The 23,270-nt window shown below is 45.9% G+C and overlaps 1 protein-coding gene and 1 long non-coding RNA gene across 5 annotated transcripts in view; one reads left to right on the top strand and one right to left on the bottom strand.

Moving 5' to 3' along the window:
- LOC137541205 (formin-H-like) overlaps nucleotides 1-23,270 on the top strand; it is a 174,937-nt gene that overhangs the window by 75,078 nt on the left and 76,589 nt on the right. For both annotated transcript variants that reach the window (XM_068262386.1, XM_068262387.1), the window contains 3 exons: nucleotides 5,260-5,343; nucleotides 6,617-6,793; nucleotides 9,234-9,379. In XM_068262386.1, the coding sequence (XP_068118487.1) occupies nucleotides 5,260-5,343; nucleotides 6,617-6,793; nucleotides 9,234-9,379 (407 nt within the window). The remainder of the gene's footprint in view (nucleotides 1-5,259; nucleotides 5,344-6,616; nucleotides 6,794-9,233; nucleotides 9,380-23,270) is intronic.
- The window catches only part of LOC137541206 (uncharacterized), a 426,898-nt gene that overhangs the window by 367,210 nt on the left and 36,418 nt on the right, over nucleotides 1-23,270 (bottom strand). The gene's annotated exons all lie outside the window — the stretch shown is intronic.

Raw genomic sequence — 23,270 nt, 5'->3', positions numbered from 1 at the left:
AATTCTTAAGTCATAACTCACCAAAATATGTCAGAATAAAAGCCTGGTAGACATTCTGCATATATATATATATATATATATATATATATATATATATATATATATATATATATATATATATATATATATGTTGACTTAATTATATTACATTGTAATACTGTACAAATAAGGCAGTCAGAAAGTAGTCAAAATCCAGACAGAGGTCGATGCAGGTGGCAGACAGAAAGTAGTCAAAATCCAGGCAAAGGTTGGTGCAGGTGGCAGGCAGAGAGTAGTCAAAATCCAGGCAGAAGAAGTAGGTGCAGACGGCAGGCAGAGGTTGGTGCAGGCGGCAGGCATAAAGTAGTCAAAATCCAGGCAGAAGTCAGTGCAGGCGGCAGGCAGAAAGTTATCAAAATCCAGGCAGAGGTTGGTGCAGGCAGGCAGAAAGTAGTCAAAATCCAGGCAGAGGTCGGTGCAGGCGGCAGGCAGAGAGTAGTCAAAATCCAGGCATAGGTTGGTGCAGGCAGCAGGCAGAGTAGTCAAAATCCAGGCAGAAGTAGGTGCAGATGGCAAGCAGAGGTTGGTGCAGGCGGCAGGCATAAAATAGTCAAAATCCAGGTAGAGGTCGGTGCAGGCGGCAGGCAGAAAGTAGTCAAAATCCAGGCAGAGGTCGGTGCAGGTGCAGGCAAGAGATAGTCAAAATCCACACAAATAACAAAAACAAAACCTGTAACAGTCAGGCCGAAGCACTTATCTTTGAAACCAAATGGCTATATTATCCCCCGATGATGTCACGCCTCACCCCCGACGGGTCCCCGGAAGAAGAGCAGGGATATGGGGTTTCCCAGTGGCCCAAGAAAAATACAGGTAGCCAGGGAGAGAGGCTGGAGTCCCCTAGCGCAGCGCCGATCACGCGTTTGCTGATAATAAACCAGCTGCAGTGTATGGTGACCTTTGCTTTTAACTTTTAGCAGTAAAACTATATTTGGCCTCAGGGACAATTTTTTCCTGCCACTGAGAATGTGTGCCTTCTTCAGCCTGGCAGACTCGGCTGGGTATGCAATGCTGGTGTCAGGGAGCTTTTATAGTTACCCGTCCAGACGGCTGTATCGGCTTCTTCTTCCACCACAGTGATGTAATCCCAACATGTCTTCTCGGTTCCGATCACATAATATGACATGTTATCGAGATCCAGACTGTGTTAGCGTTACAGCGCCACCCAGTGGTGGAAGAGGGGTGATGGAAGAGTTTCTTCTATCACCCCTCTTTCACCAACCAGTGGTGCTGAGAAAGTTGTCGGCACGTGTTTGACAACCACAGTGGTTGTGTAAGTCCTGTACCACCAATTTGAATGCTTTACTTGGGTTACATGAGGTAGAGTTGAATCAGATGTTGTTCACTTTGGAACTTGTCCCAAATGGTAATACGAACAAATTGGTTAAAAATGCACTATACATTATTGGGGATAACTGAGCAAAGGGGAAAGCAAGGATTTGCCTCTCCAAGCCACTCAAAACATTTTATGCAATAGCCAGCTTTGAGGCGGACTGTGACTACTGGAAACAATTCAGGGACTGCCTAGAGGTGCCAAGAGAGACTTGGGGCTTCCAGGAGAAGCTTCCAGGTTGTCAGAAGGGATAAGGACTTCCGGCAGAGACTGGGGAATGCCTAGGGCTGCCAGGAGAGACTTGGACTGCTAGGAGTTACTTGGGATTGCAAGAAAAGACTAGGGGCGACCAGGAGAGACTGATGACTGCCATGAGATACTTGGGACTGCCGGGAAAGACTTGGTTCTGCCGGCAGAGGGCGAGTGTGTTGTGTATCACTATATGTATACAGCTCCACTCCTCTCTTGAATGCTGACTGCACACTGGCTTCCCCCGAACCCCCGTTGCCCTAAGTCCACTTTGAACTGTTACCTCCAGAGTCAACAACTCCAGCCCTCTCCCGATACATTACTCATTACCATATATAGAAACTGGAGCAAAGATCATAGCTTCTGGACAGATCTGGAGCTAGAATATCTGAGCGAACATTTTGCCCTCTCATGCAATCTACAAGTACTGAACATGTTGTCTAGAGGTTGCACTCAACCACTAATAGGCCCAACCCTGACTACTCTTGAATATTTGATTAAAACACTCCCAGGACCATGCCCCCTATTATCCATAGCTAACAACCCTGGTTTTATCCCAGGGATGGACAGGACTTGGCTTAATGGAACCGGTTTAGAACAGGATACCAGACTCTGGGATTTCGGTCTAGCCAGCCCGCCTCCACATTTTCCATTTTTTATATATTACCAAATATCAAGTTACATACTCAAAGAAATCAGGTCTCTAGGCCCTATCCTCTACGTGATGACGCATCCGAGGGTACGCGTGACGCGTACCCTCGTATGCAGAGGACGTGAGGTCAGAGAAAGGGCAGAAGTACCACAAGGGTACTACCGCTGAACCGCCCGTTGCCCGGCCTCAACGCGTCACTCTCCTACTCGGACTCCTCCTCCTCACTCCACTGCCAGCCACCGGTACTATTTAACTTGCATTAAACTTTTTTTATGGGGAAGCGGGCAGAGGGGGGAGCGCTAGCGGAGGGGGTGGGGGGAATTTCCGACCCCCCCGCGATCGGGGCATGCTCCCCCCTTATGCCTGCGACCCCATAGGGCCCCCAAAATGGGCATGTTCGGGGGTCCCATTGACTTCCATTGAGTTCGGGGTTCGGGCCGAACATGCCAAACATCTGGCCCATGTTCGGCCTGTTCGGCCCAAACCCGAACATCCAGGTGTTCGCCCAACACTAGTGAGAAGGTGAACTGAAAATTAATTTGGACGATAAAAGCTGGTCGAGCTTTATAGAGAATATTTGGATGCCTAAAAATACACTACTTCAGTTAATGCAATATAAAGTAATTATGCGCTGGTATTCTACTCTGGATGTCATTAATAAATTATACAGTTCCGTTCCCTCTATTTGCTGGAGATGTTCTCGTCCAGTTTTACATTATTCTCACATTTGGTGGTCCTGTCCCTCAATCCAGAAATTCTGGAAAAAAGTTGAGGTTTTTCTAAGAGTAAACACAGGCCTAGACCTCAGTATTAATAAAATAGAGGCAATCTTTGGTCACGGCCTGCAAGCTACTATCGAATTATCTGAGGACCTCTTAATGTTTTTAACCTTGATTGGTAAGCAACTAATTATTGAACATTGGGGTACCCACATTAGCCCTACAATATCAAGTCGGCTAATGAGCTCTTAGAGATAGAGTACTCACGCCCCCCCCCCCCCCCCCCCCCCCGAGGCCCCAATGACTGTTACCAACGAACAAAACAGATGGCTAAAGCTGTATAATTTTTGTTCTGAGAAATTCAAATTCTAGCCATACTATTCTAAGGGTAGTGTTAATTGGCTATTGTATACACTTCTACACTTTTCCCTTGGTGATTTCTCTTCTATTCACCGTGTTCTCCAGCGGGTGGGACAACTGGGAGTGTGGGGCAGCCCCCCAACTTGAACAAGTGCTGGTAATGTATGTGTGTGTGTGTGGTGTCCAGCGTAGGGCAGTGTGCAGATAAATGTTGAGCCGAGGTTTGCACGGTTTTGTTTCCGTGGTTGCTGATGCAAACCTCATCAGTATGTCACAAATTCGTAATTGCCCCGCAGACAAACCCGTGGGCGAGATTTCCGTTGCATGGTTTTGCGGTTTGGTGCGAGATTTCGTAGTTTCGTATCGTGTTAAGTGTTTTGATCGGGAGGATGGACGTGGTGTTTTTGACAGTGGTTGTGCGGGATGGGGTGATTACTGAGGTCAGGGGGGGGATTCATGGGTTGCAGTTGCTAATTGTAGTTGCTGGTGGTGCGGGGGCTCCAGCATTTGCTGTCGCTTTTGGATATATCGGGAGGCTCTGCCTGCGGCCACTTTTGGGATGGGAGCTCCTTGCTGGGCTGCACTTAGCATGCTGATACACTTGATTTTGGGAATTGCGGGGTCTGATGGTGAAGGGGTCCCTGTTGCTTTTGAAGTATTGGGGGGCTCTGCCTGCGGCAACTTCAGGGTCAGGTGCTCTTGGCCAGAGTGCGCTTCGCGGTCGTGCATGCTGGGACACTTGATTTTGGGTTCTGCGGTGTCTGGTGGTGTAGGGGCCCCTGCATGTGCTGTTGCTTTAGATGGATCAGGGGGCTCTGCCTGCAGCCACTTCTGAGACGGATGCTCTATGCCGGGGTGCACTTGGTGGTCATGCATGCTGAGACACTTGATTCTGGGCCTTGAGGCATTTGATAAGGCAAAGTTTGCTGCGCATACTGTCGCTTTAAGTGTGTCAGGAGGCTCTACCTGTAGCTACTTCTGAAACAGGTACTCTTTGGCAGGGTGCACTTAGCAGTCATGCATTCTGAGCATGTGATACTTGGTTCTGGGCCTCACCGTATCTGATGATGCAAAGAGCCCTACACTTACTGTCGTTTTAAATTTATCAGGAGGCTCTGCCTGCAGCCACCTCAAACTCGTTCTCTTTGTAAAGGTGCAGTTATACATGCTGGAGCACTTTATTTTAGGCCTTGCAATATCGCAGGGGGGCTCTGGACTGGGGCACACTTTAGAGAGCGGCTGAGTTCCGCGTTGAACACAGGGTTCCGATCCATTTCTACTGTGAGGGCGGTGGCAATTACGAAATTCTATCGTAATTGCAGGATTCCGGGGGTTGGGGGGGGCGTCTCGTATGCTGGATGATACGGTACTTTTCTTCTTTTGGTCTGTTTCTCCTTTTCCTTTCTTTATCTAATTCTATGAAATAATTAAATCTGATTGGCAAATTCTGATTAGCAAACATGAGACTTTATGCCCAACGCCAAGAGCGTGGTGATGAAGCCTATCAATATAGTTGGGCCTTCATAAACTGTGGCTAGACTCTCAAGCTAATCAGAAGAAAGAAAAAAACAAACAAAACTGGAACAAATTGGAATCGTCGTAAAATGCTGAATTTGTTTACGGCCATGCCTTAGAAATAAAATGAACAAGCATCGAAGTATGTACAAGTATCAAAACAAATACGCCCTTAGTTGTGGAGTAAAATCGGAAGGCTAGCTTGCTGACCTCTAGCAGTGTTCTCCTCACAGAAAGACTTCAGCATGACTGGTAGAAAAGCACCAGGCCGGCTGAGATAATCGCCCGGAAGCCGAGATAAGACCTTTCAGATATAAAGTATTCATCAGCTGTGGTAGAGCAGCGTAAGGGGAGACATCACTGTCAGCTGTCAGCTCCTCTCATTCTCTCCGCAGGACTCGGCGGACTGTAAGGGGCTCCGGCAGCACAACTTCACTGTCTACAAGTACAGATACCGGAGGCAGAAGAGAATCTTACAGGTAACTTGCCAAAAACTTTATCGACTGAAACTAAAGGAAACTCAATGGGAAGACAAACTGGTGAGATAAATGATTATATCCATCTTCGTACTCCTAAAAGTGACTTTTTCAAAATCCCACTATTTTCTGTGTACTGTATCAGCTAACAAAATGTTGTATTGTCTCTTATGCTGCACAGTATTTCAATGACCTAGAAACTAAAATATCTAAGATATTGACCTCTGTTTTATCTATTCATTACTCTCAGAAGCTGTTCCCAGCAAGGAAAAAGTTTACTAACTGTAATTCCTTATCAGTGAGGGTTACGCTTTAGTCTGACAGAATGCCCATTTTTTCTATCTTTTTAACCACTTAACGACCACGGTCAGCCGATCAGTGGACCTAGGTGTTAAGTGGTTTTACATGGAAACGGCCGCTCGTTTGAGTGGCCTTTCCATGTCAGTTCACGGAGGGTGTCTCCGTGAACAACCTGCGAGCCGCCGATCACAACTCGCAGGCGAAATGTAAACACGCGGGGAAGAAATGTTTACATTAAAAAATGTTTACATCATACGGCGTTGCTGCGCAGCAGTGCCGTAAAGGAGATCGGCGATCCCCGGCCTCTGATTGGCCGGGGATCACCGCATTCTGTTAGGCTGAAGCCTATTAGAGGCGGCGCAGGACGAATCTCCATCCTGCGCCGCCCAGGGGGGAGTGGAGAGGGAGGGAAGGACGGGGAGGCTTGGAATCACTGCGAAAGGGGGCTTTGAGGAGCCCCCCCCCCCCGCTGATCAAAAATAGCCGGCAGCGATCAGACCCCCCCAGCAGGACATCCCCCTAGTGGGGAAAAAGGGGGGGGGGTTGGGAAGTCTGGTCGCCCTGGCTCAATCATGATCTGTGCTGTGGGCTGGAGAGTCCACGCAGCACAGATCAGGCAAAACACCCCTGGTCCTTTAAGTGGTTAAATGTTTTATCTAGTTTTATCATACCTCTGTGCAAAGAGGGGGAGAGGCTCAGTATCTTCAGTGAACTTCACTTGAAGAACGTGTTTCTTTTTGTTTTTACTCAACATTCCTTTTTACCTAATGACTATTTGTAAAGTGTGTGTGTGTGTGGGGGGGGGGGGGGGGGGGGCAGGTGGGAATATAAAGGCATTTGATATGTTCCATAGAGGTTGTGAATTGGGCCTTATGCGACACGGAATCGCTTTGATAAAAGCTAAGGGCCATATTGTAACATGATGTCTAACCTAGCTGGTGAAGTGTTTCTTGAAATCTCTGGTCCTCTCTTTTAGATTGACTTTGCCACCCAGATGATTTTCAACATAGAGAAGGGCACCCTGAAGAAGCAGTTCCAGTTCACGCAGGTGAAATCATGTGAGGACGGCGAGGGGCTGAGGTTTCTCATCTCATTCAACAGCCGGCAGGAGGACTATGACCTCGAAGCCACCAGCGCTGATGATAAACAACATGTAAGCAGAATGCTTTAAAAACAAGAAAGAAGGGGGAACCGAGAGCCCAACAGTGTAGCATGTAATAACGATAAATCATTTCTAACAACTGAATTTGAGTAATACTCACAAAGTGGGTTGACCCAAAGGAAACTACTGTGTAGGCAGATGGGGAGAATAAACCCGACCCCACTCAGGTTAAGCAGTCACTCTCTGTAGTATCAGGAAACAGGGGTAACACTCCTTCACCAAGGATGGACAATGTAATAGTTGGTAGTGGTGGACTTACCATATTGTAAGAATCTGTGGTCAAAGGTCTATGAGCTTGGGGCTTCCAAAGTCTTTGAGGCACTGAGCTCACAGACCGTGAACCACAGGTGATCCCACAGTTTGCCTGATGAAGCAGGATTGTCCTGCAAAACATATGTCAAGTAGAGTTTTTTTAGTGTGAATAAAAGAGTTTTTGAAAATAGACCAACTGTGTCTTTCTACCTGAAGTCAGTGCTGGTCGTAATGGAAAAATCTATGCTTACGGATCATTACGCGTAATTTTACGCTATTACGCATTACGCAATTACGGCGTAGGAAATTATCTACGGTACATCACTGTAATTACGCGTAAACTTACGCAGTTACGCGTAAGGATACCGTAATGTAGGTGCTTACACTACGATGTTACGCGTAGTGCTGTAATACCCATTAATGCGAATTTTTTTACGCATACGGACGATATGTACGCAATAGCCGTCAATGTGACAATTATTGCGTACATATCATTCGTATGCGTCAAAACGTACGCTTATACTGAAGGGCGGGAGAAGATACTATTGGTTGCTTAGGATGTTAACTGATTGGCTACTCTTAGAAAAGGGGAGTTTTTACGTTAGTAATTACGCGTAAAATGACGCGTAAGTGTTCGTAAAATTACGCATACCTAGCAATTACGGTAGACAGTGTAATTACGATACCACTCTACTGCTTACGCGTAAATAATTACGCGTAAGACCGTAATTTACGCGTAGCACTTACGCGTAAATTTACATTGAATTACGATGCGTAATTACGCTCATGCGTAATTTCGGCCCAGCACTGCCTGAAGTCCACCACAACCTCTGTTTTTAGTGTATTGTAATGTTGTTGGTGCATCTGCTTTACCTACCAAGAGTTCTTAAAGAGTAACTGTCAGGCTGCAAAAGCTAATTTAAACCTCTATTCTCCTGTGTTAAACAGTTTAGAAGGAAGCCAAAAAGGCAATACTGAAGTTAAAAATCTCTCTTATTTTGATGTGTACTGAACAGCAAGGCTGTGATTCCCAGGCCCCTAAGGAGGCCAGCAGGACGCATACCAGTTACTGCAAAACATTCTGGGGTTGCTTCTTTTCCCCACTGCACTACCTTGGGTCCTCCCCTTCATTTCCCTATCATGCCCTAAGGCTACTTTCACAGTAGGAAGTTACAGGCTCATGTTACAGCAGCTTGTAACAGCAGCCTAAACTCACAGCACTGAAAAATCACAGGGCACATGTTCCATTAGAGTATACTGCATGAGTCCGCTATTGTTCCTAGCCACATGGCTAATTAATATTCACTGCACAGTAGTGTTGTCCAGATCATGAACCATTAGGATCTTTTTTGTGAGTGAATCATCAGGAAGCAGGGAGGATATGACATCACAATTGGCTTCATAGGAGACAGACAAACATGGAACCTGCCATGAGCTGTCAGGAGCATCATTCTCTGCAAATACTATAAAAAAATTCTGTGAAATCCAAATGTGGACAGTGAAATGCATATGTAATGTAAGTACAGCCAATATTTAGCTACTGATATATGTGTTTTTTTTCTCTGAGACCCTATACCTAACAGCTCCTCTTTAACCACCTTGGTGGTAATGACGAGCTCAGCTCCTTCATTACCGCTGCGGTGGATTGCTCAGCCCCTGGAGGGCCTTTCTGCGTCAAATTTTTGGCGGGGGTGTAGCTAGCACTTGGCTACCTACATCACCTCTCCGGTCGCCGCCGGCCCGCTCTGATCCCCCGATCGCCGCTGTTTTCTTCAAACCGTAATTTTTCTGTTTAAAAAAAAAATTACTTTGCATTTTTAAAAAAGCTTTTTTTTTTTGCAAAAAAATTTTTTTGACTGGTACCCACTATTCCCCTTACTATATGTAGCAATTTTGGGGACAATAGCAAGTATGGGGACACTGCTATTAACCGGAAAAGGTTGTCACGAAATTATGCAAAAGATACGCAAAATTACGAATGATTACACAAAATCAGTTGAATTTACACATCGTAATCACATATGGGTGTAATTGCGAAAATGTATGCGAAATTGTGTACTCGGAATTAGCAGGTTACGATCATCACTAATAACTAAAGCACAACAGAACAAAAATACAAATACGGTTTCCATTTTTGATTACAAATTGAGTTTTTCATGTTTTGTTTTTTGCCCTTCAGATCCTTAAGCTTATGAATGAGATTCTGCAGCCGCAAAGGAATGGTCAAACATTTGTGAAGGCCTACAGCCAAAAACACGTCTTCTGTGATGTTATCCTCGATGGACTCCTGGAGCGCTATGTTGAGAACTCCAACACATGGGTGAAGTACGGGAATTATTGTATATATCATAGTGTAAACATCTGAAAGGTTTCTACTTAAATGGTTAGTCCACCCAAATCTGATATTTCTGTTTGAGAAGTGCTTTAACGTCCATGGGAGCCATAATGGTTACTTGCAGTCTGTGGACTTCAACTTCAGTGTTCTCTCCAGAATTTTTTTCCTACCAGGTGGCATGAAAAAAATTCCCAGGTGGGGCATGAGGGAGGAATGCAGGGCTTGTGCATCTCTGCTTACAGCATAGGAGCAGAATGTGGAGGTGAGCCAATGAAAGCCGGGTGCTTACCAAAATTAGCCGGGTGAAGCACCCGGCTGAGGGCTCGTTTCCACTAGTGCGGCGTGCGTCTCGTAGACGCACGCCGGCACTGAGCGGGTGGGCGGGATCGCAGGCGATTCCCATCAGCCGTGCCATGCACGGCTATGGGAATCGCAGCCTCCGCCGCGAATTCTGTGGGGGTTTCCGGCCGAATCGTTACTGCAAGCGATTCGGCCGGCGGCGCCGTTGTCCCCTATGGCAGAGTTTCCCCGCGCGATTTGCCTGCGGGGAAACTCTGCGGATTCGCGGCCGTTTCCGCGAGAGTGGAAACGGGCCCTAAAAGAGCCTGGGGAAAACATTGTACTTGTACTGAGGTCTTCCCACCACTCCTATTCGGATATGATCAATGAGATGCACATTTTATTAAGCTTAAAATTGGACCAATCAAATGCAGTTGCTGCCAATTTGAACTGGCCAAAAATCTAATCAAACTGCAACAAAATGTTCATCTAGTCGAATGCAAACAAATTTGCTTTCAATTGCACCCTTCATGCAACTTAGAATTTCTGGTAAACAGTGTAAGGGTTGAAGCATGTATCAATGATGGAGTGGTTATTACTCAAAATAGAATTTAGTGCAAAGGCTCTTGCCATGAGAAAATGTTGGGAAGAGAGGAGTAGAAAAGGAGGAGATTTAGGAGGAGGGGGAGGGAGGTTGAAAGAAAAGGCAGAAAAAAATGGTAGTGATGAAGAAGAACACAAGACAACAAATGGAGGGAAGGTTAGTAAAACAGTGAGATATGTACAGAAAAGAAGGTAGACCAGGAAAGGGTAGGTAAAAAAGCAAGCCAAGGGTAAGGGTCTAAAGAAGTGTGTTATTACCTGGGCTGGATTTCTGGGAAGGCCACATAGGCCGGGCCCTGGGCGGCTCCAGCTGGACATGGAAGAGGGGGTACTGCATGTAGAACAGGAGGTTGCACATAGAAAAGGAAGGCTGTAAAAAGGGAAGCAATGCATGGAATTCTGTCCAAGGAAGATATACATAAAAGAGGTGGTCTGCTACAAATGGATGCTACATTTGGAAATGGAAGCTGCACTTGGAATGGGAGGGGCTGTTGCCCATGAAAGGGAAGTCACAAGAAAGTTGGCCTAGAGGGGCAGAAAAAGTATAAATTCGCCCTTGGCTATAGGCTCCAGGGAAGGAGGCACTGTGGACGCTGGGCAGTTTGTGGCCAGCAGAGGCTCATCTGTGCATCCTCTCTGAAGTTCCTAAAGAAGTCGCCACTGTAAAAGTAGGGATGTTCGGAAATTGATTATCAAATACATGGAAATTTTGATTTTCATCAATGGCGATTACCGATTCTGTGGTTTTCCTAATTTCTGTTTTCCTATTTCCAAGTTCCGAGGAAGTTTTGGGTTGGTTTTTTTTTGCATTCTAGGTTTGGTTAAAGGATACATCCAGGAGAAAAAAAATCCACTTACCTGGCTGGGCCTTACTCCAGCCCCTGGCAGCTGTCCTGTGCCCCCGCCACAGCTCTGGTGGCTCCTGGTCTTCTCCACTGCAGAAGCCGACCTTTCCAGCTGGGCTTCTGGGTCGGCTTCTTCTGCGCCACACAGGACGGCTACCAGGGGCTGGAGGAAGCCCCAGTTAAGTGGTTTTGCTTTCCCTGGTGGTATCCTTTAAATACTTCTGGACTGACTGCATGCTTTGATTGGTCCAATGCTTTTGTGATTGGACTAAAATTACTTTAAAAGTACAAGTGAACAGCACTCCTATGTAAGCTTCAAGATGATGTGCCAAGGTCTTTGAGTCAGGCAGCACTCCCGGCTCCAAGTTCAACCTGTAGAAAGTGAAGACCAGCACCATCCAAATGTATCATAGCTCTTTAATGTTGAGCGGACACTAAAGACATCATATACAACGTTTCGGAGGGAGTACCTCCTTTTTCAAGCTCATGTCAGTGTCTAAAATCACAATACATTCACTAGGCTTTATATATCTACAAGACATGGAAATAAACCAATCACATTAGACCATTGCCTATGGCAACCGATCCCCTCTCACCCTCTCTGGTGGACCTGATGGGGAACTTGTATCCTAACATTTAAATGTGGGCAGCTCCTGGAACACCCATCTACGCAGAGTGAGAGTGGAAATCCTCACCGCCATCGCTCCGGTCACTGTCAGACACCGACCAATGGTCTGCAAGGTGATGAAGTTACCATCATGGACACGCTCCTGGGAAGAGCAGACCAGATGGGAAACCTCGCAGACTGTCAGAACAGCAGACACCGCCGTCCCTCCTGGTACCGACGTCAGTGGACCACGTGTGCAGAATGTAAACAGACTTCACACGTGGTCACTAAGTCAACACAGCGCTCAAGGTGGCTAAACTGCTCTCACCCTGCACACCTCCAAGACATCCAAAGGGACCAAATCTAAAACAAAATAATGCAGCAAGATGATAACATTAATAAAGAGGATAGACTATAAATGATGCCTATCTGATTAAATAAATGGCAGCATATTGTATTCCTATTCATACCCTGGGGTTCTAATGTATCTAATCTTCTGATCCACACGGCTTCCCTGTAAAGCAATCTTTTAACCCTGTCTGCTTCTCGTCTTAAAGGGGGCACCTGTTCTAATATTTGAAATCGTAGTTGACTGTATGTTTTGCTTGCATAAAGTGATATGGGACAGACAACTCACTGTTTATTTCTTTTTTTATTACAAACGTCATATATGATGTCTTTAGTGTCTGTTCAACATTAAAGAGCTATGATACATTTGGATGGTGCCGGTCTTCACTTTCTATGGGCTAAAATTACTGAGTTGCAATAATGCAATATTTCCGCAAAAATATAAAAAAAACGCTACACCAAAATGCTCCAAAAATCGCTAGGTATGGGAAAATCGCTAGGCACATGCCTAGAACCGCTCTGAAAAATCACTTCAAAAAGCGCTGAGCATTTGCGATTGCGTTAGTGCTTTTTGGTGTGCACTAGCCCAAAGTGTGCAGTGATGTTCTCCTGTGAGCCTCACTTACCTTCACCCACAGTCTAGTCCCAATGTTTGTCTTTGCTCCTGTTAAGTCACAGCATACTTACAACCTTGCACCACCTCTACATGGAGTCAGAGGTGGACATGGGGTGGTGTGTGTGGGAGGGGGTGGACGCAATACTGAAGGAAAATGATACGGTAGCTCTACATGGTTAAACTGTTGGAGGGGAGGTGGTATCAAAGACTAGTGGTGCTTGTAATGGGTCAATTACGATCCCGCAAAATTTCACATGATCTTTCACATTTAAGCATTGCGTAATTGCAATTACGTTACGTACAGCGCACAACGATAGTGAACCCTAATTACGCCTAAACAAATTTGCAACTATTTGCATTAAAGTCACTTGCCACCGACTTAAGCAGTAAATAGCAAAGCCCCCTTACGTGCTAGAAATACCAAATTTGCAGGGTATGTGGAGGGGGACAGTGGGTACAAGAGCAACACTTTTTTATTTTTTTTTAAAGACCTTGTAGTTTTTGAGAAAATAGATTTTAAGTTTTCGTGAAGAGTGTGGGAAATGCTCCATCGGTTAATAGCAAAGCCCCCGTATGTTTTAGTCGGCAACATTTCCCACACTCTGCACAAGAAATTTAAAAATTGATTTTCTCAAAAACTATAAGGTCTTTTTGATTTTTTTTCCTCCTTTTGTACCTACTGTCCTCCTCCACACACTCTGTAAATTTGGGGTTTCTAGCTCGTAAGCGGGCTTTGCTATTAACCGCTAAAGTTGGCGGCCGTTTGCCCATCATTGAAGTCTATGGAGCCGCCGCATACCACAAATTCAGTTTTGCATGAATTACGCTAATATGCATAATTACAGGTAGCGATTACGATTCCACACAAATATTTTTTACATGTAATCCGCAAATTTCGCATTACGATGAGTATTTGCAAATTATAACGCATAGTTACGGATTGGCATAATTTCTGCTCACCACTTTCAAAGACCTGATTGTCACCATTTGTGAATTGTAGTTACTCCCCTGTAAGAATGCAAAAAAACTACAGAATAAAAAGGGTTGGTGGGGGTGGGCGTGAGAGCAGAATAAGGAAAAGAAGCCACACCAGGCAAGAATAGATGGATGCAAAAGAATGAAACAGGAGAATGATAAGTAAGACAGACAGAAAAAACCTATATAAGGCTGCTTTCACAGTGGGACGTTACAGGCGCACGTTAGAGCAGCCTGTAACGCAGCCCACCGCACAGCAATGAAAAATGGGCTGTTCACAGTGGCCACGTTGCGTTACATTGTAACACTGCACATTCTGCACATGCTGTGCGTTATACTGGGCTTTAGCTGCGTAATTAATATTCACTGCACTGTGGTGACTTAACCTGGACTCATAGTGTTGACCATGAATGAATCGTTCATTTGATCCGGATCTTTTTGGTGAGTCGAATCATCCGGATCATCACAATGAACGATTCGATTTACAGTGGATGTCTGTCTGGAAGAAACAGGAACATACACAGTGTTCTCCCCAGAATTTTTTTCCAGCCGGGTGGCATAAAATAGTAGCCGGGTGGCATAAAATAGTAGCCGGGTGGGGCGAGTTGAAAATGCAGGGCAACTGTGCTTACAGCATAGGAGGAGGTGAGGAGGGGAGCCGATGACAGCCGGGTGGTCACCAAATCTAGCCGGGTGGAGCACCCGGCTAAAAAAGCCTGGGGAGAACACTGATACAGAATGTACAGTGCAGGAAAGTCCTGTCCTGCTAGTCATTTCACACCCAGTCTGCTTCCCTAGTAAAACGATTCAAATGATTTGGTTCAAAGATCCGGATCTTTTCAATGATCCGATTCGAATCATCCGAATCCTTGAAAAGATCCGGACTTCCCATCACTATCCTGGAGCGGCTGTACTATCAGTATAGATAGAACGAAAACAGCGCACCACAGTGCTGCTCGTAATGGAAAAATCTACGCTTACGGATCATTACGCGTAATTTTACGCTATTACGCATTACGCAATTACGGTTACGGCGAAGGAAATTATCTACGGTACATCACTAATTACACGTAAACTTACGCAATTACGCGTAAGGATACCGTAATGAAGGCGCTTACACTACGATGTTACGCGTAGTGCCGTAATACCCATTAATGCGTTTTTTTGACGCATGCGGACGATATGTACGCAATAGCTGTCAATGTGACAGTTATTGCGTACATATCATTCGTATGCGTCAAAACGTACGCTTATACTGAAGGGCGGGAGAAGATACTATTGGTTGCTTAGGATGTTGACTGATTGGCTACTCTTAGAAAATGGGAGATTTTACGTTAGTAATTACGCGTAAAATTACACGCAAGTGTTCGCAAAATTACGCATGCCTAGCAATTACGGTAGACAGTGTCATTACGATACCACTTACGGTCTTACGCGTAAATAATTACGCGTAAGACCGTAAGTTACGCGTAACGCTTACACGTAAATTTACATTGAATTACGATGCGTAATTACGCTCATGCGTAATTTCGGCCCAGCACTGGCGCACCAAGAGCCTCATAACACGGCTCCATCTGACGTCCAACTTCCACACCACCATGGGTTGCGTTAGGGGCACGTTATGCAATCTAACGTCCCCCTAAAACGCAACGTCTTGGAGTGAAAGAGGCCTAAGGGCTCAAACCCACTAGCAGCCTTTTCTAAGCATTAGTGATTTGAAGAAGCTCTTGCTAATGCAATACTATGGGGGATTTCTATAAAATCAGATCGCTCTAGTGGAATCACACCCATAGCATTACATTAGCAAGAGCTTTTCAAATCACAAAGTGCTCAAAGAACGCCCATAGTGGGTTCCAGGCCTTAATTCTTGCCCCATCCTTTCCACCCCAGCAAAGAACTGCTCAGGCCACAACTTTACATAAAACAACATAGTGTGCCGTTACCAGGAAGCTACAGCCCTCTACAGAACTGCCGCGCTAACTGCGCAGAAATCTCTCTCCCAACACGAGTGTGATTGCAAGTCCCCACGCACAGTCCGGGCGCTCTCATACCGTCACTTTCAGTTTAGCATGGATGGACATTAATAATGCCTAATTACCGCCGGGAAAACAAGTCCTAAACGCAGCTCTGGGGACAGAGCTCATTCCTACAATGAAAACAACGGAGTAAAATATTCATAAGGTTTTTGTTTCTCTGGGCAAAATACGGCCCCCCGAATTAATGAGGATACAAAATCGCCACCAAAACTTCCACATTATAGAGTTACATTTATCACTCAATTAAGGACGACGGAGACTAATTAAATATGCAGGCCTGGGCGCCTGACCTTGCGCTTTTCAGCGCGGAAATGCTTTCATTTCTGCGTCCCCACTGGGCGGTAAACATAGAAAGAATTAGAACCACTCTAATTGTTCCCTGAAGAGTGCGCATGGAATTATCTCATCATGTGGCACAACAGCCGAGAATTTCAAGAGGGGAATGTGGTTACAGAGAATATGAGGAGAGAATTCCTAATGAGACAAAGTAAGAGGAGAAAGCTAATTGAAAGAGCGACTATCGTTCCCTCGGTCGCTGTCACACAGGCTACTGAACGGCAAATCACAAGGCTAAATAAAGATGTAGTCTGACATCTCAGGAACGCAGGGACGGTCCACCAAGTTTCTCCAGGCCGTGAGGCCATTAATAAGATCCTTCAAGTGTAACCAGGATTTTTTTTTTTTTAATGGTATCCACTATAAAAATGCTACTGACCTTACACTTAAAGGGAACCTAAACTGAGAAGGATATGGATTTTTCCTTTTAAAATAATACCAGTTGCCTGAATCGCCTGCTGATCCTGTGTCTCTAATACTTTTAGCCACAGCCCCAGAACAAGCATGCAGATCAGGTGCTCTGACTGAAGTCAGACTAGATTAGCTGCATGCTTGTTTCAGGTCTGTGATTCAGCCACTATTGCAGCCACAGAGATCAGCTGGACTGCCAGGCAACTGGTATTGTTTAACAGGAAACATCCATATCACTCTCAGTTAAGCAAGCATCCAGAACCGCTGGTATATAGCAAGCCTATAGCTTTAAGTTTTACACAGCCATATCAAACCCACATGTAGACAGCCTGTTTCGGACTTTTGGTTCTCATCAGTACATGGCAGGGATTGATAAGGCTGTATGAAATAGGGCTTGGACGAGTACAACAGAGTAACCAAGCAGCTCAGGGTGATAATTTGCATATTTAGTAGTAGTGCATTGTGGGTAACCACAAATGTTCATTTATTACTGAATTATTGCAAATTTCCTTCTGTTTTAAGAAGGCAATTACACCAAGCTTTGCTTTTTTAGTAAGAGGGCTTTTTGGTCCCTTTTATCCCCCTACACATTTCTAGTAGTTTGGGTCACTCTGAGCTGCTTGGTTACTCTGTTAGGGCTGGAACCCACAAGAGCGGTTTTTTGAGCATTTTGGCAGCGCTACAATACGCTAGCGTTTTGCCAAAACGCTCAGCTGATGTTAATGGATGGGGTAACTTCCACAGGAGCGTTTGCGTTTCCCATAAACGCAAACGCAGGACCTGCAGCATTTTGGGAGCGTTAGCGCTTCAATGTAAAGTATTGAAACGCTAGCAGAAACGCTCAGCAAAACCTAAACTGGGCGGTTTTGCTAGCGTTTTGCGGTTCAGCACACTGTAACAAAATTAAAAATAATTCACAGGACCAATCAGGATAAAAACGCGAAACGCAAAACGCTACACAACTGCTGAGGAAAAAAATACACTGTTGCAAAACGCGACCAAAAACTCGCATGAATCCGCTTGCAAACCGCTCAGGCAAAACGCTAGCGGTTGCGTTTTGCGTTTGCGGATTTCAGTGGGTTCCAGGCCTTACTCTCAGTTAAGGTTCCCTTTTAAAGGGAACCTTAACTAAGAGGGATATGGATGTTTTCTGTTAAACAATACCAGTTGCCTGGCAGCCCTGCTGATCTCTATGGCTTTAGTAGTGGCTGAATCACACATCTGAAACAAGCATGCAGCTAATCCAGTCTGACTTCAGTCAGAGCACCTGATCTGCATGCTTGTTCAGGGGCTGTGGCTGAAAGTATTACAGACACAGGAGCAGCGGAAGAGTCAGGCAACTGGTATTACTTTGAAAGGAAAAATCCATATCCTTCTCAGTTTAGGTTCCCTTTAAAAGGGCAACTGAAGCAAAAAGAATATGGCGGCTGCCATATTTATTTCCTTGTAAGCAATACCAGTTGCCAGGCAGCCCTACTGATCTTTTTGGCTGCAGAAGTGTCTAAATCACCCCAGAAACAAGCATACAGCTAAACTTGTCAGATCTGACAATATTGTCAGTAACACCTGACCTGCTGCATGTTTGTTCAGGGTCTATGGCTAAAAGTGTTAGAGGCAGAGGGTCAGCGGGATAGCCAGGCAACTGGTAGTGTTTAAAAGGAAATAAAAATGGCAGCCTTCATGTCCCTCTTGCTACAGTTGTCCTTTAAAGAGGGGTACTCTATATCAGGACTGGAAAAACTTTCATAGGCGTGGGTCGCATGCAGCAGACCTCATTCCTTAAATTCCAAACACCCCCCCTGCAGAGTTTCGAGCGGGCGGTGGGAGACTTGAAACTCACCTCGACCACAGACTCCTGCGTCGTGTCTCCATGGTAACAGGGGGTCACATGCCAGCGTATTCCTCACTGGTATGTCCCATGGTGCCAGTGTGACGCCCTAATGCCATGGAGACACAACGTGGGAATCGGTGATCGAGGTGCGTTTCAAGTCTTCTGCCGCCTGCTCACAACTCTGCGGGGGAGGGGGGGTGGAGGAGAGGAATCTGCCCGCTTATTGCCAGGCTGGAGTTACTGGATACCACCTGCGGACTGAAGTTTGCCTAGGGCTGCTCTAGATCTTAAAGTGATACCGAGGCGAGAGTGATGTTGAGGCTGCCATATTTATTTCCGGTTAAAAAATACCAGTTGCCTGGCTGCCCTGCTGATCTGTTTGGCTGCAGTAGTGTCTGAATTACACCAGAAGCAAGCATGCAGCTAATCTTGTCAGATCTGACAATAATGTCAGAAACAACTGACCTGAAAACCCTTGCAGCGTGAACCAGCACAAACTGGATGGGGTTTGCGCACAAGTAGTTTCCACTATGCTTGTTCATTGCATTAAAAACACTGCATATGTGTTGCAGCACAGGCACCACTGCCACTAAATGTGGCCCGAATGTTTATCAGTTGTGTATGAAAATAGAATGTAAATTTCTGCTTTTTTAAAAGGACAACTGAAGTGAGAGAGTCATGGAGGCTGCCATATTTATTTCCTTTTAAGCAATACCGGTTTCCTGGCCGGAGCAGTGCTTTTCAGTGCTGCTAGATTTGGGCGCAGCCGGCGCCTCCATAGATTACAATAGGAATCACTCCTATTGCATTGCTCAGTGAGTAACGCCGAGGTTGCTTAAAAACACAATAATTCGGCCTCCAGCAATCGCTGGAAGCCGAATTATTTCATTCCCCCACTATCCATGGCGGCCTGGACAGGGGAATAGTAATTAAATCGGCCCTGACTTGTGCAGAAACAGGATCAGCCATATACCGCTGTATCCTGCGCCCAAGTCTACCGGCCCCGATTTCAAATGTACTCTGCCTGGCTGTCCTGCTGATCCTCTACCCCTAATACTTTTAGCCATAGACCCTGAAGAAGCATGCAGAAGATCAGATGTGTGTGTGTCTGACATTATTGTCAGATCTGACAAGATTGGCTGCATGCTTGTTTCTGGTGTTATTCTGAATAAATTCAGACACTACTGCAGCCAAAAAGATTAGCAGGGCTGCCAGGCAATTAGTCTTGTGTAAAAGGAAATAAATATGGCAGCCTCCATAGTATTAGGCTACATACACACATCAGATTATAGTCTTTGGAAAATGAAAGATCACAAACAATCATCTGCAGATCTGAAAATCCATCCTGGTGGATCTGATCTGCAGATGAATGTCTGTTAAACAAGGTGTGTATGAGGATCTGCAGATATCATAGACTATGAATGCATTTTGCAAGAACAGATCTTTTTAAGATACTGATCTGTTGAATGTGTACAGCATCTTTGTGTGCAGCATTTTGCAAAGATTTCTGTCTGATGGGGAGTTCAGCTCCATAGAATAGACTGTGAAGGTATGGCTCTCATACTACATGGAAGGGGGTAAAATTGGTCTGTGATCTTTTATTTTCCAAAGACTATGGTCTGATGTGTATATGCACCTTTTTAGACTGTTAATGCATGTTCTTTAAGGTAGAGTGACCAGATTTTTGCGGGTCCAACCTGGTTGATGCAAACACATCAACAAAATAATGAAAATGGAATGAACATCAGAGGAGCTCTTTTAATGGATAGCTGTAGTGAGGAGAATATGGAGGCTGTCATATATATTAGGGGTGGTCACAGATATGCAAATTGTACAGAGTTGAGGCAAATATATGCAAATATTTACACAAATGTATGCAGCTTGAAAATGGACCACTCAATTTAAACCTGGGTTTAAACTGATTGGTCCACTTTCAAACTGCATACATTTGCAAACAAATTTGCATAATTTCAGAACGATTTGCATCTCATTGATCATCCCTAATATGTATTCCCTTTTAAACAATACCGGTTTCCTGGCAGCCCTGCTGGTCTATTTGGCTGCAGTAGTGTCTGAATCACACCAAAAACAAGCATGCGCCTAATCTCATCAGTGTATAGTCTGAGCGAGGCCTTAAAGAGACACTGAAGCGAGACTAAATCTCGCTTCAGGTCTTATATATAGCAGGGGCACGTGTGCCCCTGCTAAAACGCCGCTATCCCGCGGCTTAACGGGGGTCCCTTCACCCCCAACCCACCCCCCGCAAACCTGGGTCGGAAAAAGGTCGCTGGAGCTGATCTTCCTGGAGGCAGGGCTAACGGCTGCAGCCCTGCCTCCAGTCGCGTCTATCAGACGCGCATCGCCGCCTCTCCCCCGCCCCTCAGTGAAGGAAGACTGAGAGGGGCGGGGGAGAGGCGGAGGTACGCGTCTGACAGACGCGCATGGGGCAGGGCTGTGGCGGTTAGCCCTGCCCCAACCAGGAAGCGCTCCCCCGCTGCTCGGAGGGGGTTTGGGGGGACAGGGACCCCCGTTAAGCCGCGCTATAGCGGCGTTTTAGCAGGGGCACGCATGCCCCTGCTAGCTATGAGGTCTGAAGCGAGATCTATTCTCGCTTCAGACTCTCTTTAAGGGTGCATACACACATCAGGCCATAGTCTTTAGAAAATGAAAGATCACAAATCAATCTTACCCCCTTCCATGTAGTATGAGAGCCATACTGCCACAGTCTATTCTATGGAGCTGAACTCCCCATCAGATAAAATCTTTGCAAGATGCTGCACACAAAGATGCTGTAGACATTCAAAAGATCAGTATCTGCAAAAGATCTGTTCCTGCAAAAGATCCGTTCCTGCAAAATGCATTCATAGTCTATGAGATCTGCAGATCCTCATACACACCTTGTTTAACCTCCTTGCCGGTTATCCCGAGCTGAGCTCAGGGTAACCTGCGCAGGAGGATTGTTCTGGCCCTGCTGGGCCGATTTTTGCAATTTTTTTTTTACACGCAGCTAGCACTTTGCTAGCTGCGTGTAGTACACGATCGCCACCGCTACCCACCGATTCGCCGCGCCGGGCCCCCCCAACCCCTTGCGCAGCCTGGCCAATCAGTGCCAGGCAGTGCTGAGGGGTGGATCGGGACTCCCTCTAACGTCCATGACGTCGGTGACGTCATCGCGATCGTCGCCATGGCGATGGGGGAAGCCAAGCAGGAGGCGATCGGAGTGGGTGGGGGGATGCCGCTGCTCAGCGGCTATCATGTAGCTAGCGCTAGGCTAGCTACATGATTTAAAATAAGATTTTAAAAAAAGTGCTGCACCGCCCCCTTGCCGACATAATTGGAATGGGCTTAAGTGTACTAGGCCCCATAGGACTTTCAGTGATATTGCATGACTCTGCATGCAGAAAGAGTAAGGCAACACAAAGAACATTTCCTGGTGTAAACGGGGCCTAAAACAGCACCGAATGATGCCCATCCTTGGCTTTTTGTACCCATATAGGTGCCCACCATGGTCTATACAATAGAATAGCTGGATTCTCATAAGAATTGCATGACACACTAAGCTGCCGCCCACACTAAGATGCCACCCACAACTGCACAGGTATAGCCACAGGCATATGGACGCACCTGTAGCTGCACTTTCACACCATAACCACCGCACTAAACTAAACCGCCACCCGCACAAAGCTGTCATCCTCAGCTACACACTCCACGCTAAACTCGCCATCACGCTAAGCCACCGCCCACAACTGCACTGGCCACACTAAGCCACCGCCCCACACTAAGCTGCCACTCACAGGTTCCTTGCATATGTACAACCTTCAGTTAGTATAGGATATAAGGGTGAACTGATAAAATATACTTACTTCGTAAGATTACAATCCGTGCAAAGCGTAATGCCTGTGCTATAACAAGGACGTAACACAAAACAAACTCTATAACATGCATGCTGTTTTCATGAACAGTTGCGATGATAACGCATTCAATCTGCGCTTTGCGGCACATACAGTCAATAAAAAGTACGCTTTACTATCAATGTTAATACACACTTTGCAGTTGACACACTGTGTGCAGTGTGTTGGGATGCTGCAACCGCTACACTGTGAACATCACATGGGCGGTGCATTGCAGTGCACTGTTCTGCATTATCATGCGGAAGCTATGTTGCACCGCAGCACACCACTGTGATTGTAGCCTAAGGGCCCATTCACACTTGCGTTTGCAAAACGCTGGCAATTTTTGCCGACGTTTTGCAAGAGTGATTTTTCCGCGATTTCACACGGAAAAAAAAAATCATTGAATGCTGCGGCGATTTTTCCGCGGTCACGTTTACCGCTTCTACCACCGAGACGCGATCGCCTGAAAATGGTGCAGGCGACGCATTTGCGGTTTTGGACGATTTGCGGTGATTAGCGCAAATTGCCCAAGTAAGAATGGGTCCATAGGGTTTTATTACACTAGCGCTTTTAAAAAGCGCTAGTATTTGAGCGTTTTGCCAAAATCGCTGCAAAACGCTCTAGTGTGAATGGGCCCTCAGGGGGGAAAACATCAGACACTAACATTGGTAGAGGGAAGCCTCTGGACCCTCCAGAGTCTTCTGACACATCTTCTGATCTCCTGAGTCTTCTGATGCATCTTCTGGTCTCCGGAGTCATCTGACACATCTTCTGATCTTCCCGAGTCTTCTGATGCATATTCTGGTCTCTAGAGTCTTCTGACGTGTCTTCTAACACATCTTCTGATCTCCTGAGTCTTCTGATGCATCTTTTTGTCTCCAGAGTCTTCTGACGTGTCTTCTGACATCTTCTGATCTCCTGAGTCTACTGATGCATCTTCTGGTCTCCAGACTCTTCTGACACATCTTCTGATCTCCTGAGTCTACTGATGCATCTTCTGGTCTCCAGAGTCTTCTGACGTGTCTTCTGACACATCTTCTGATCTGAGTCTACTGAAGCATCTTTTGGTCTCCAGAGTTTTCTGACACATCTTCTGATCTC

This window comes from Hyperolius riggenbachi, chromosome 12, assembly GCF_040937935.1.
Source record: "Hyperolius riggenbachi isolate aHypRig1 chromosome 12, aHypRig1.pri, whole genome shotgun sequence".
NCBI classification, from domain to species: domain Eukaryota; kingdom Metazoa; phylum Chordata; class Amphibia; order Anura; family Hyperoliidae; genus Hyperolius; species Hyperolius riggenbachi.
The sequence above is the reverse complement of the archived record's forward strand: the minus strand, read 5'-3'. Positions and strand labels throughout refer to the sequence as shown.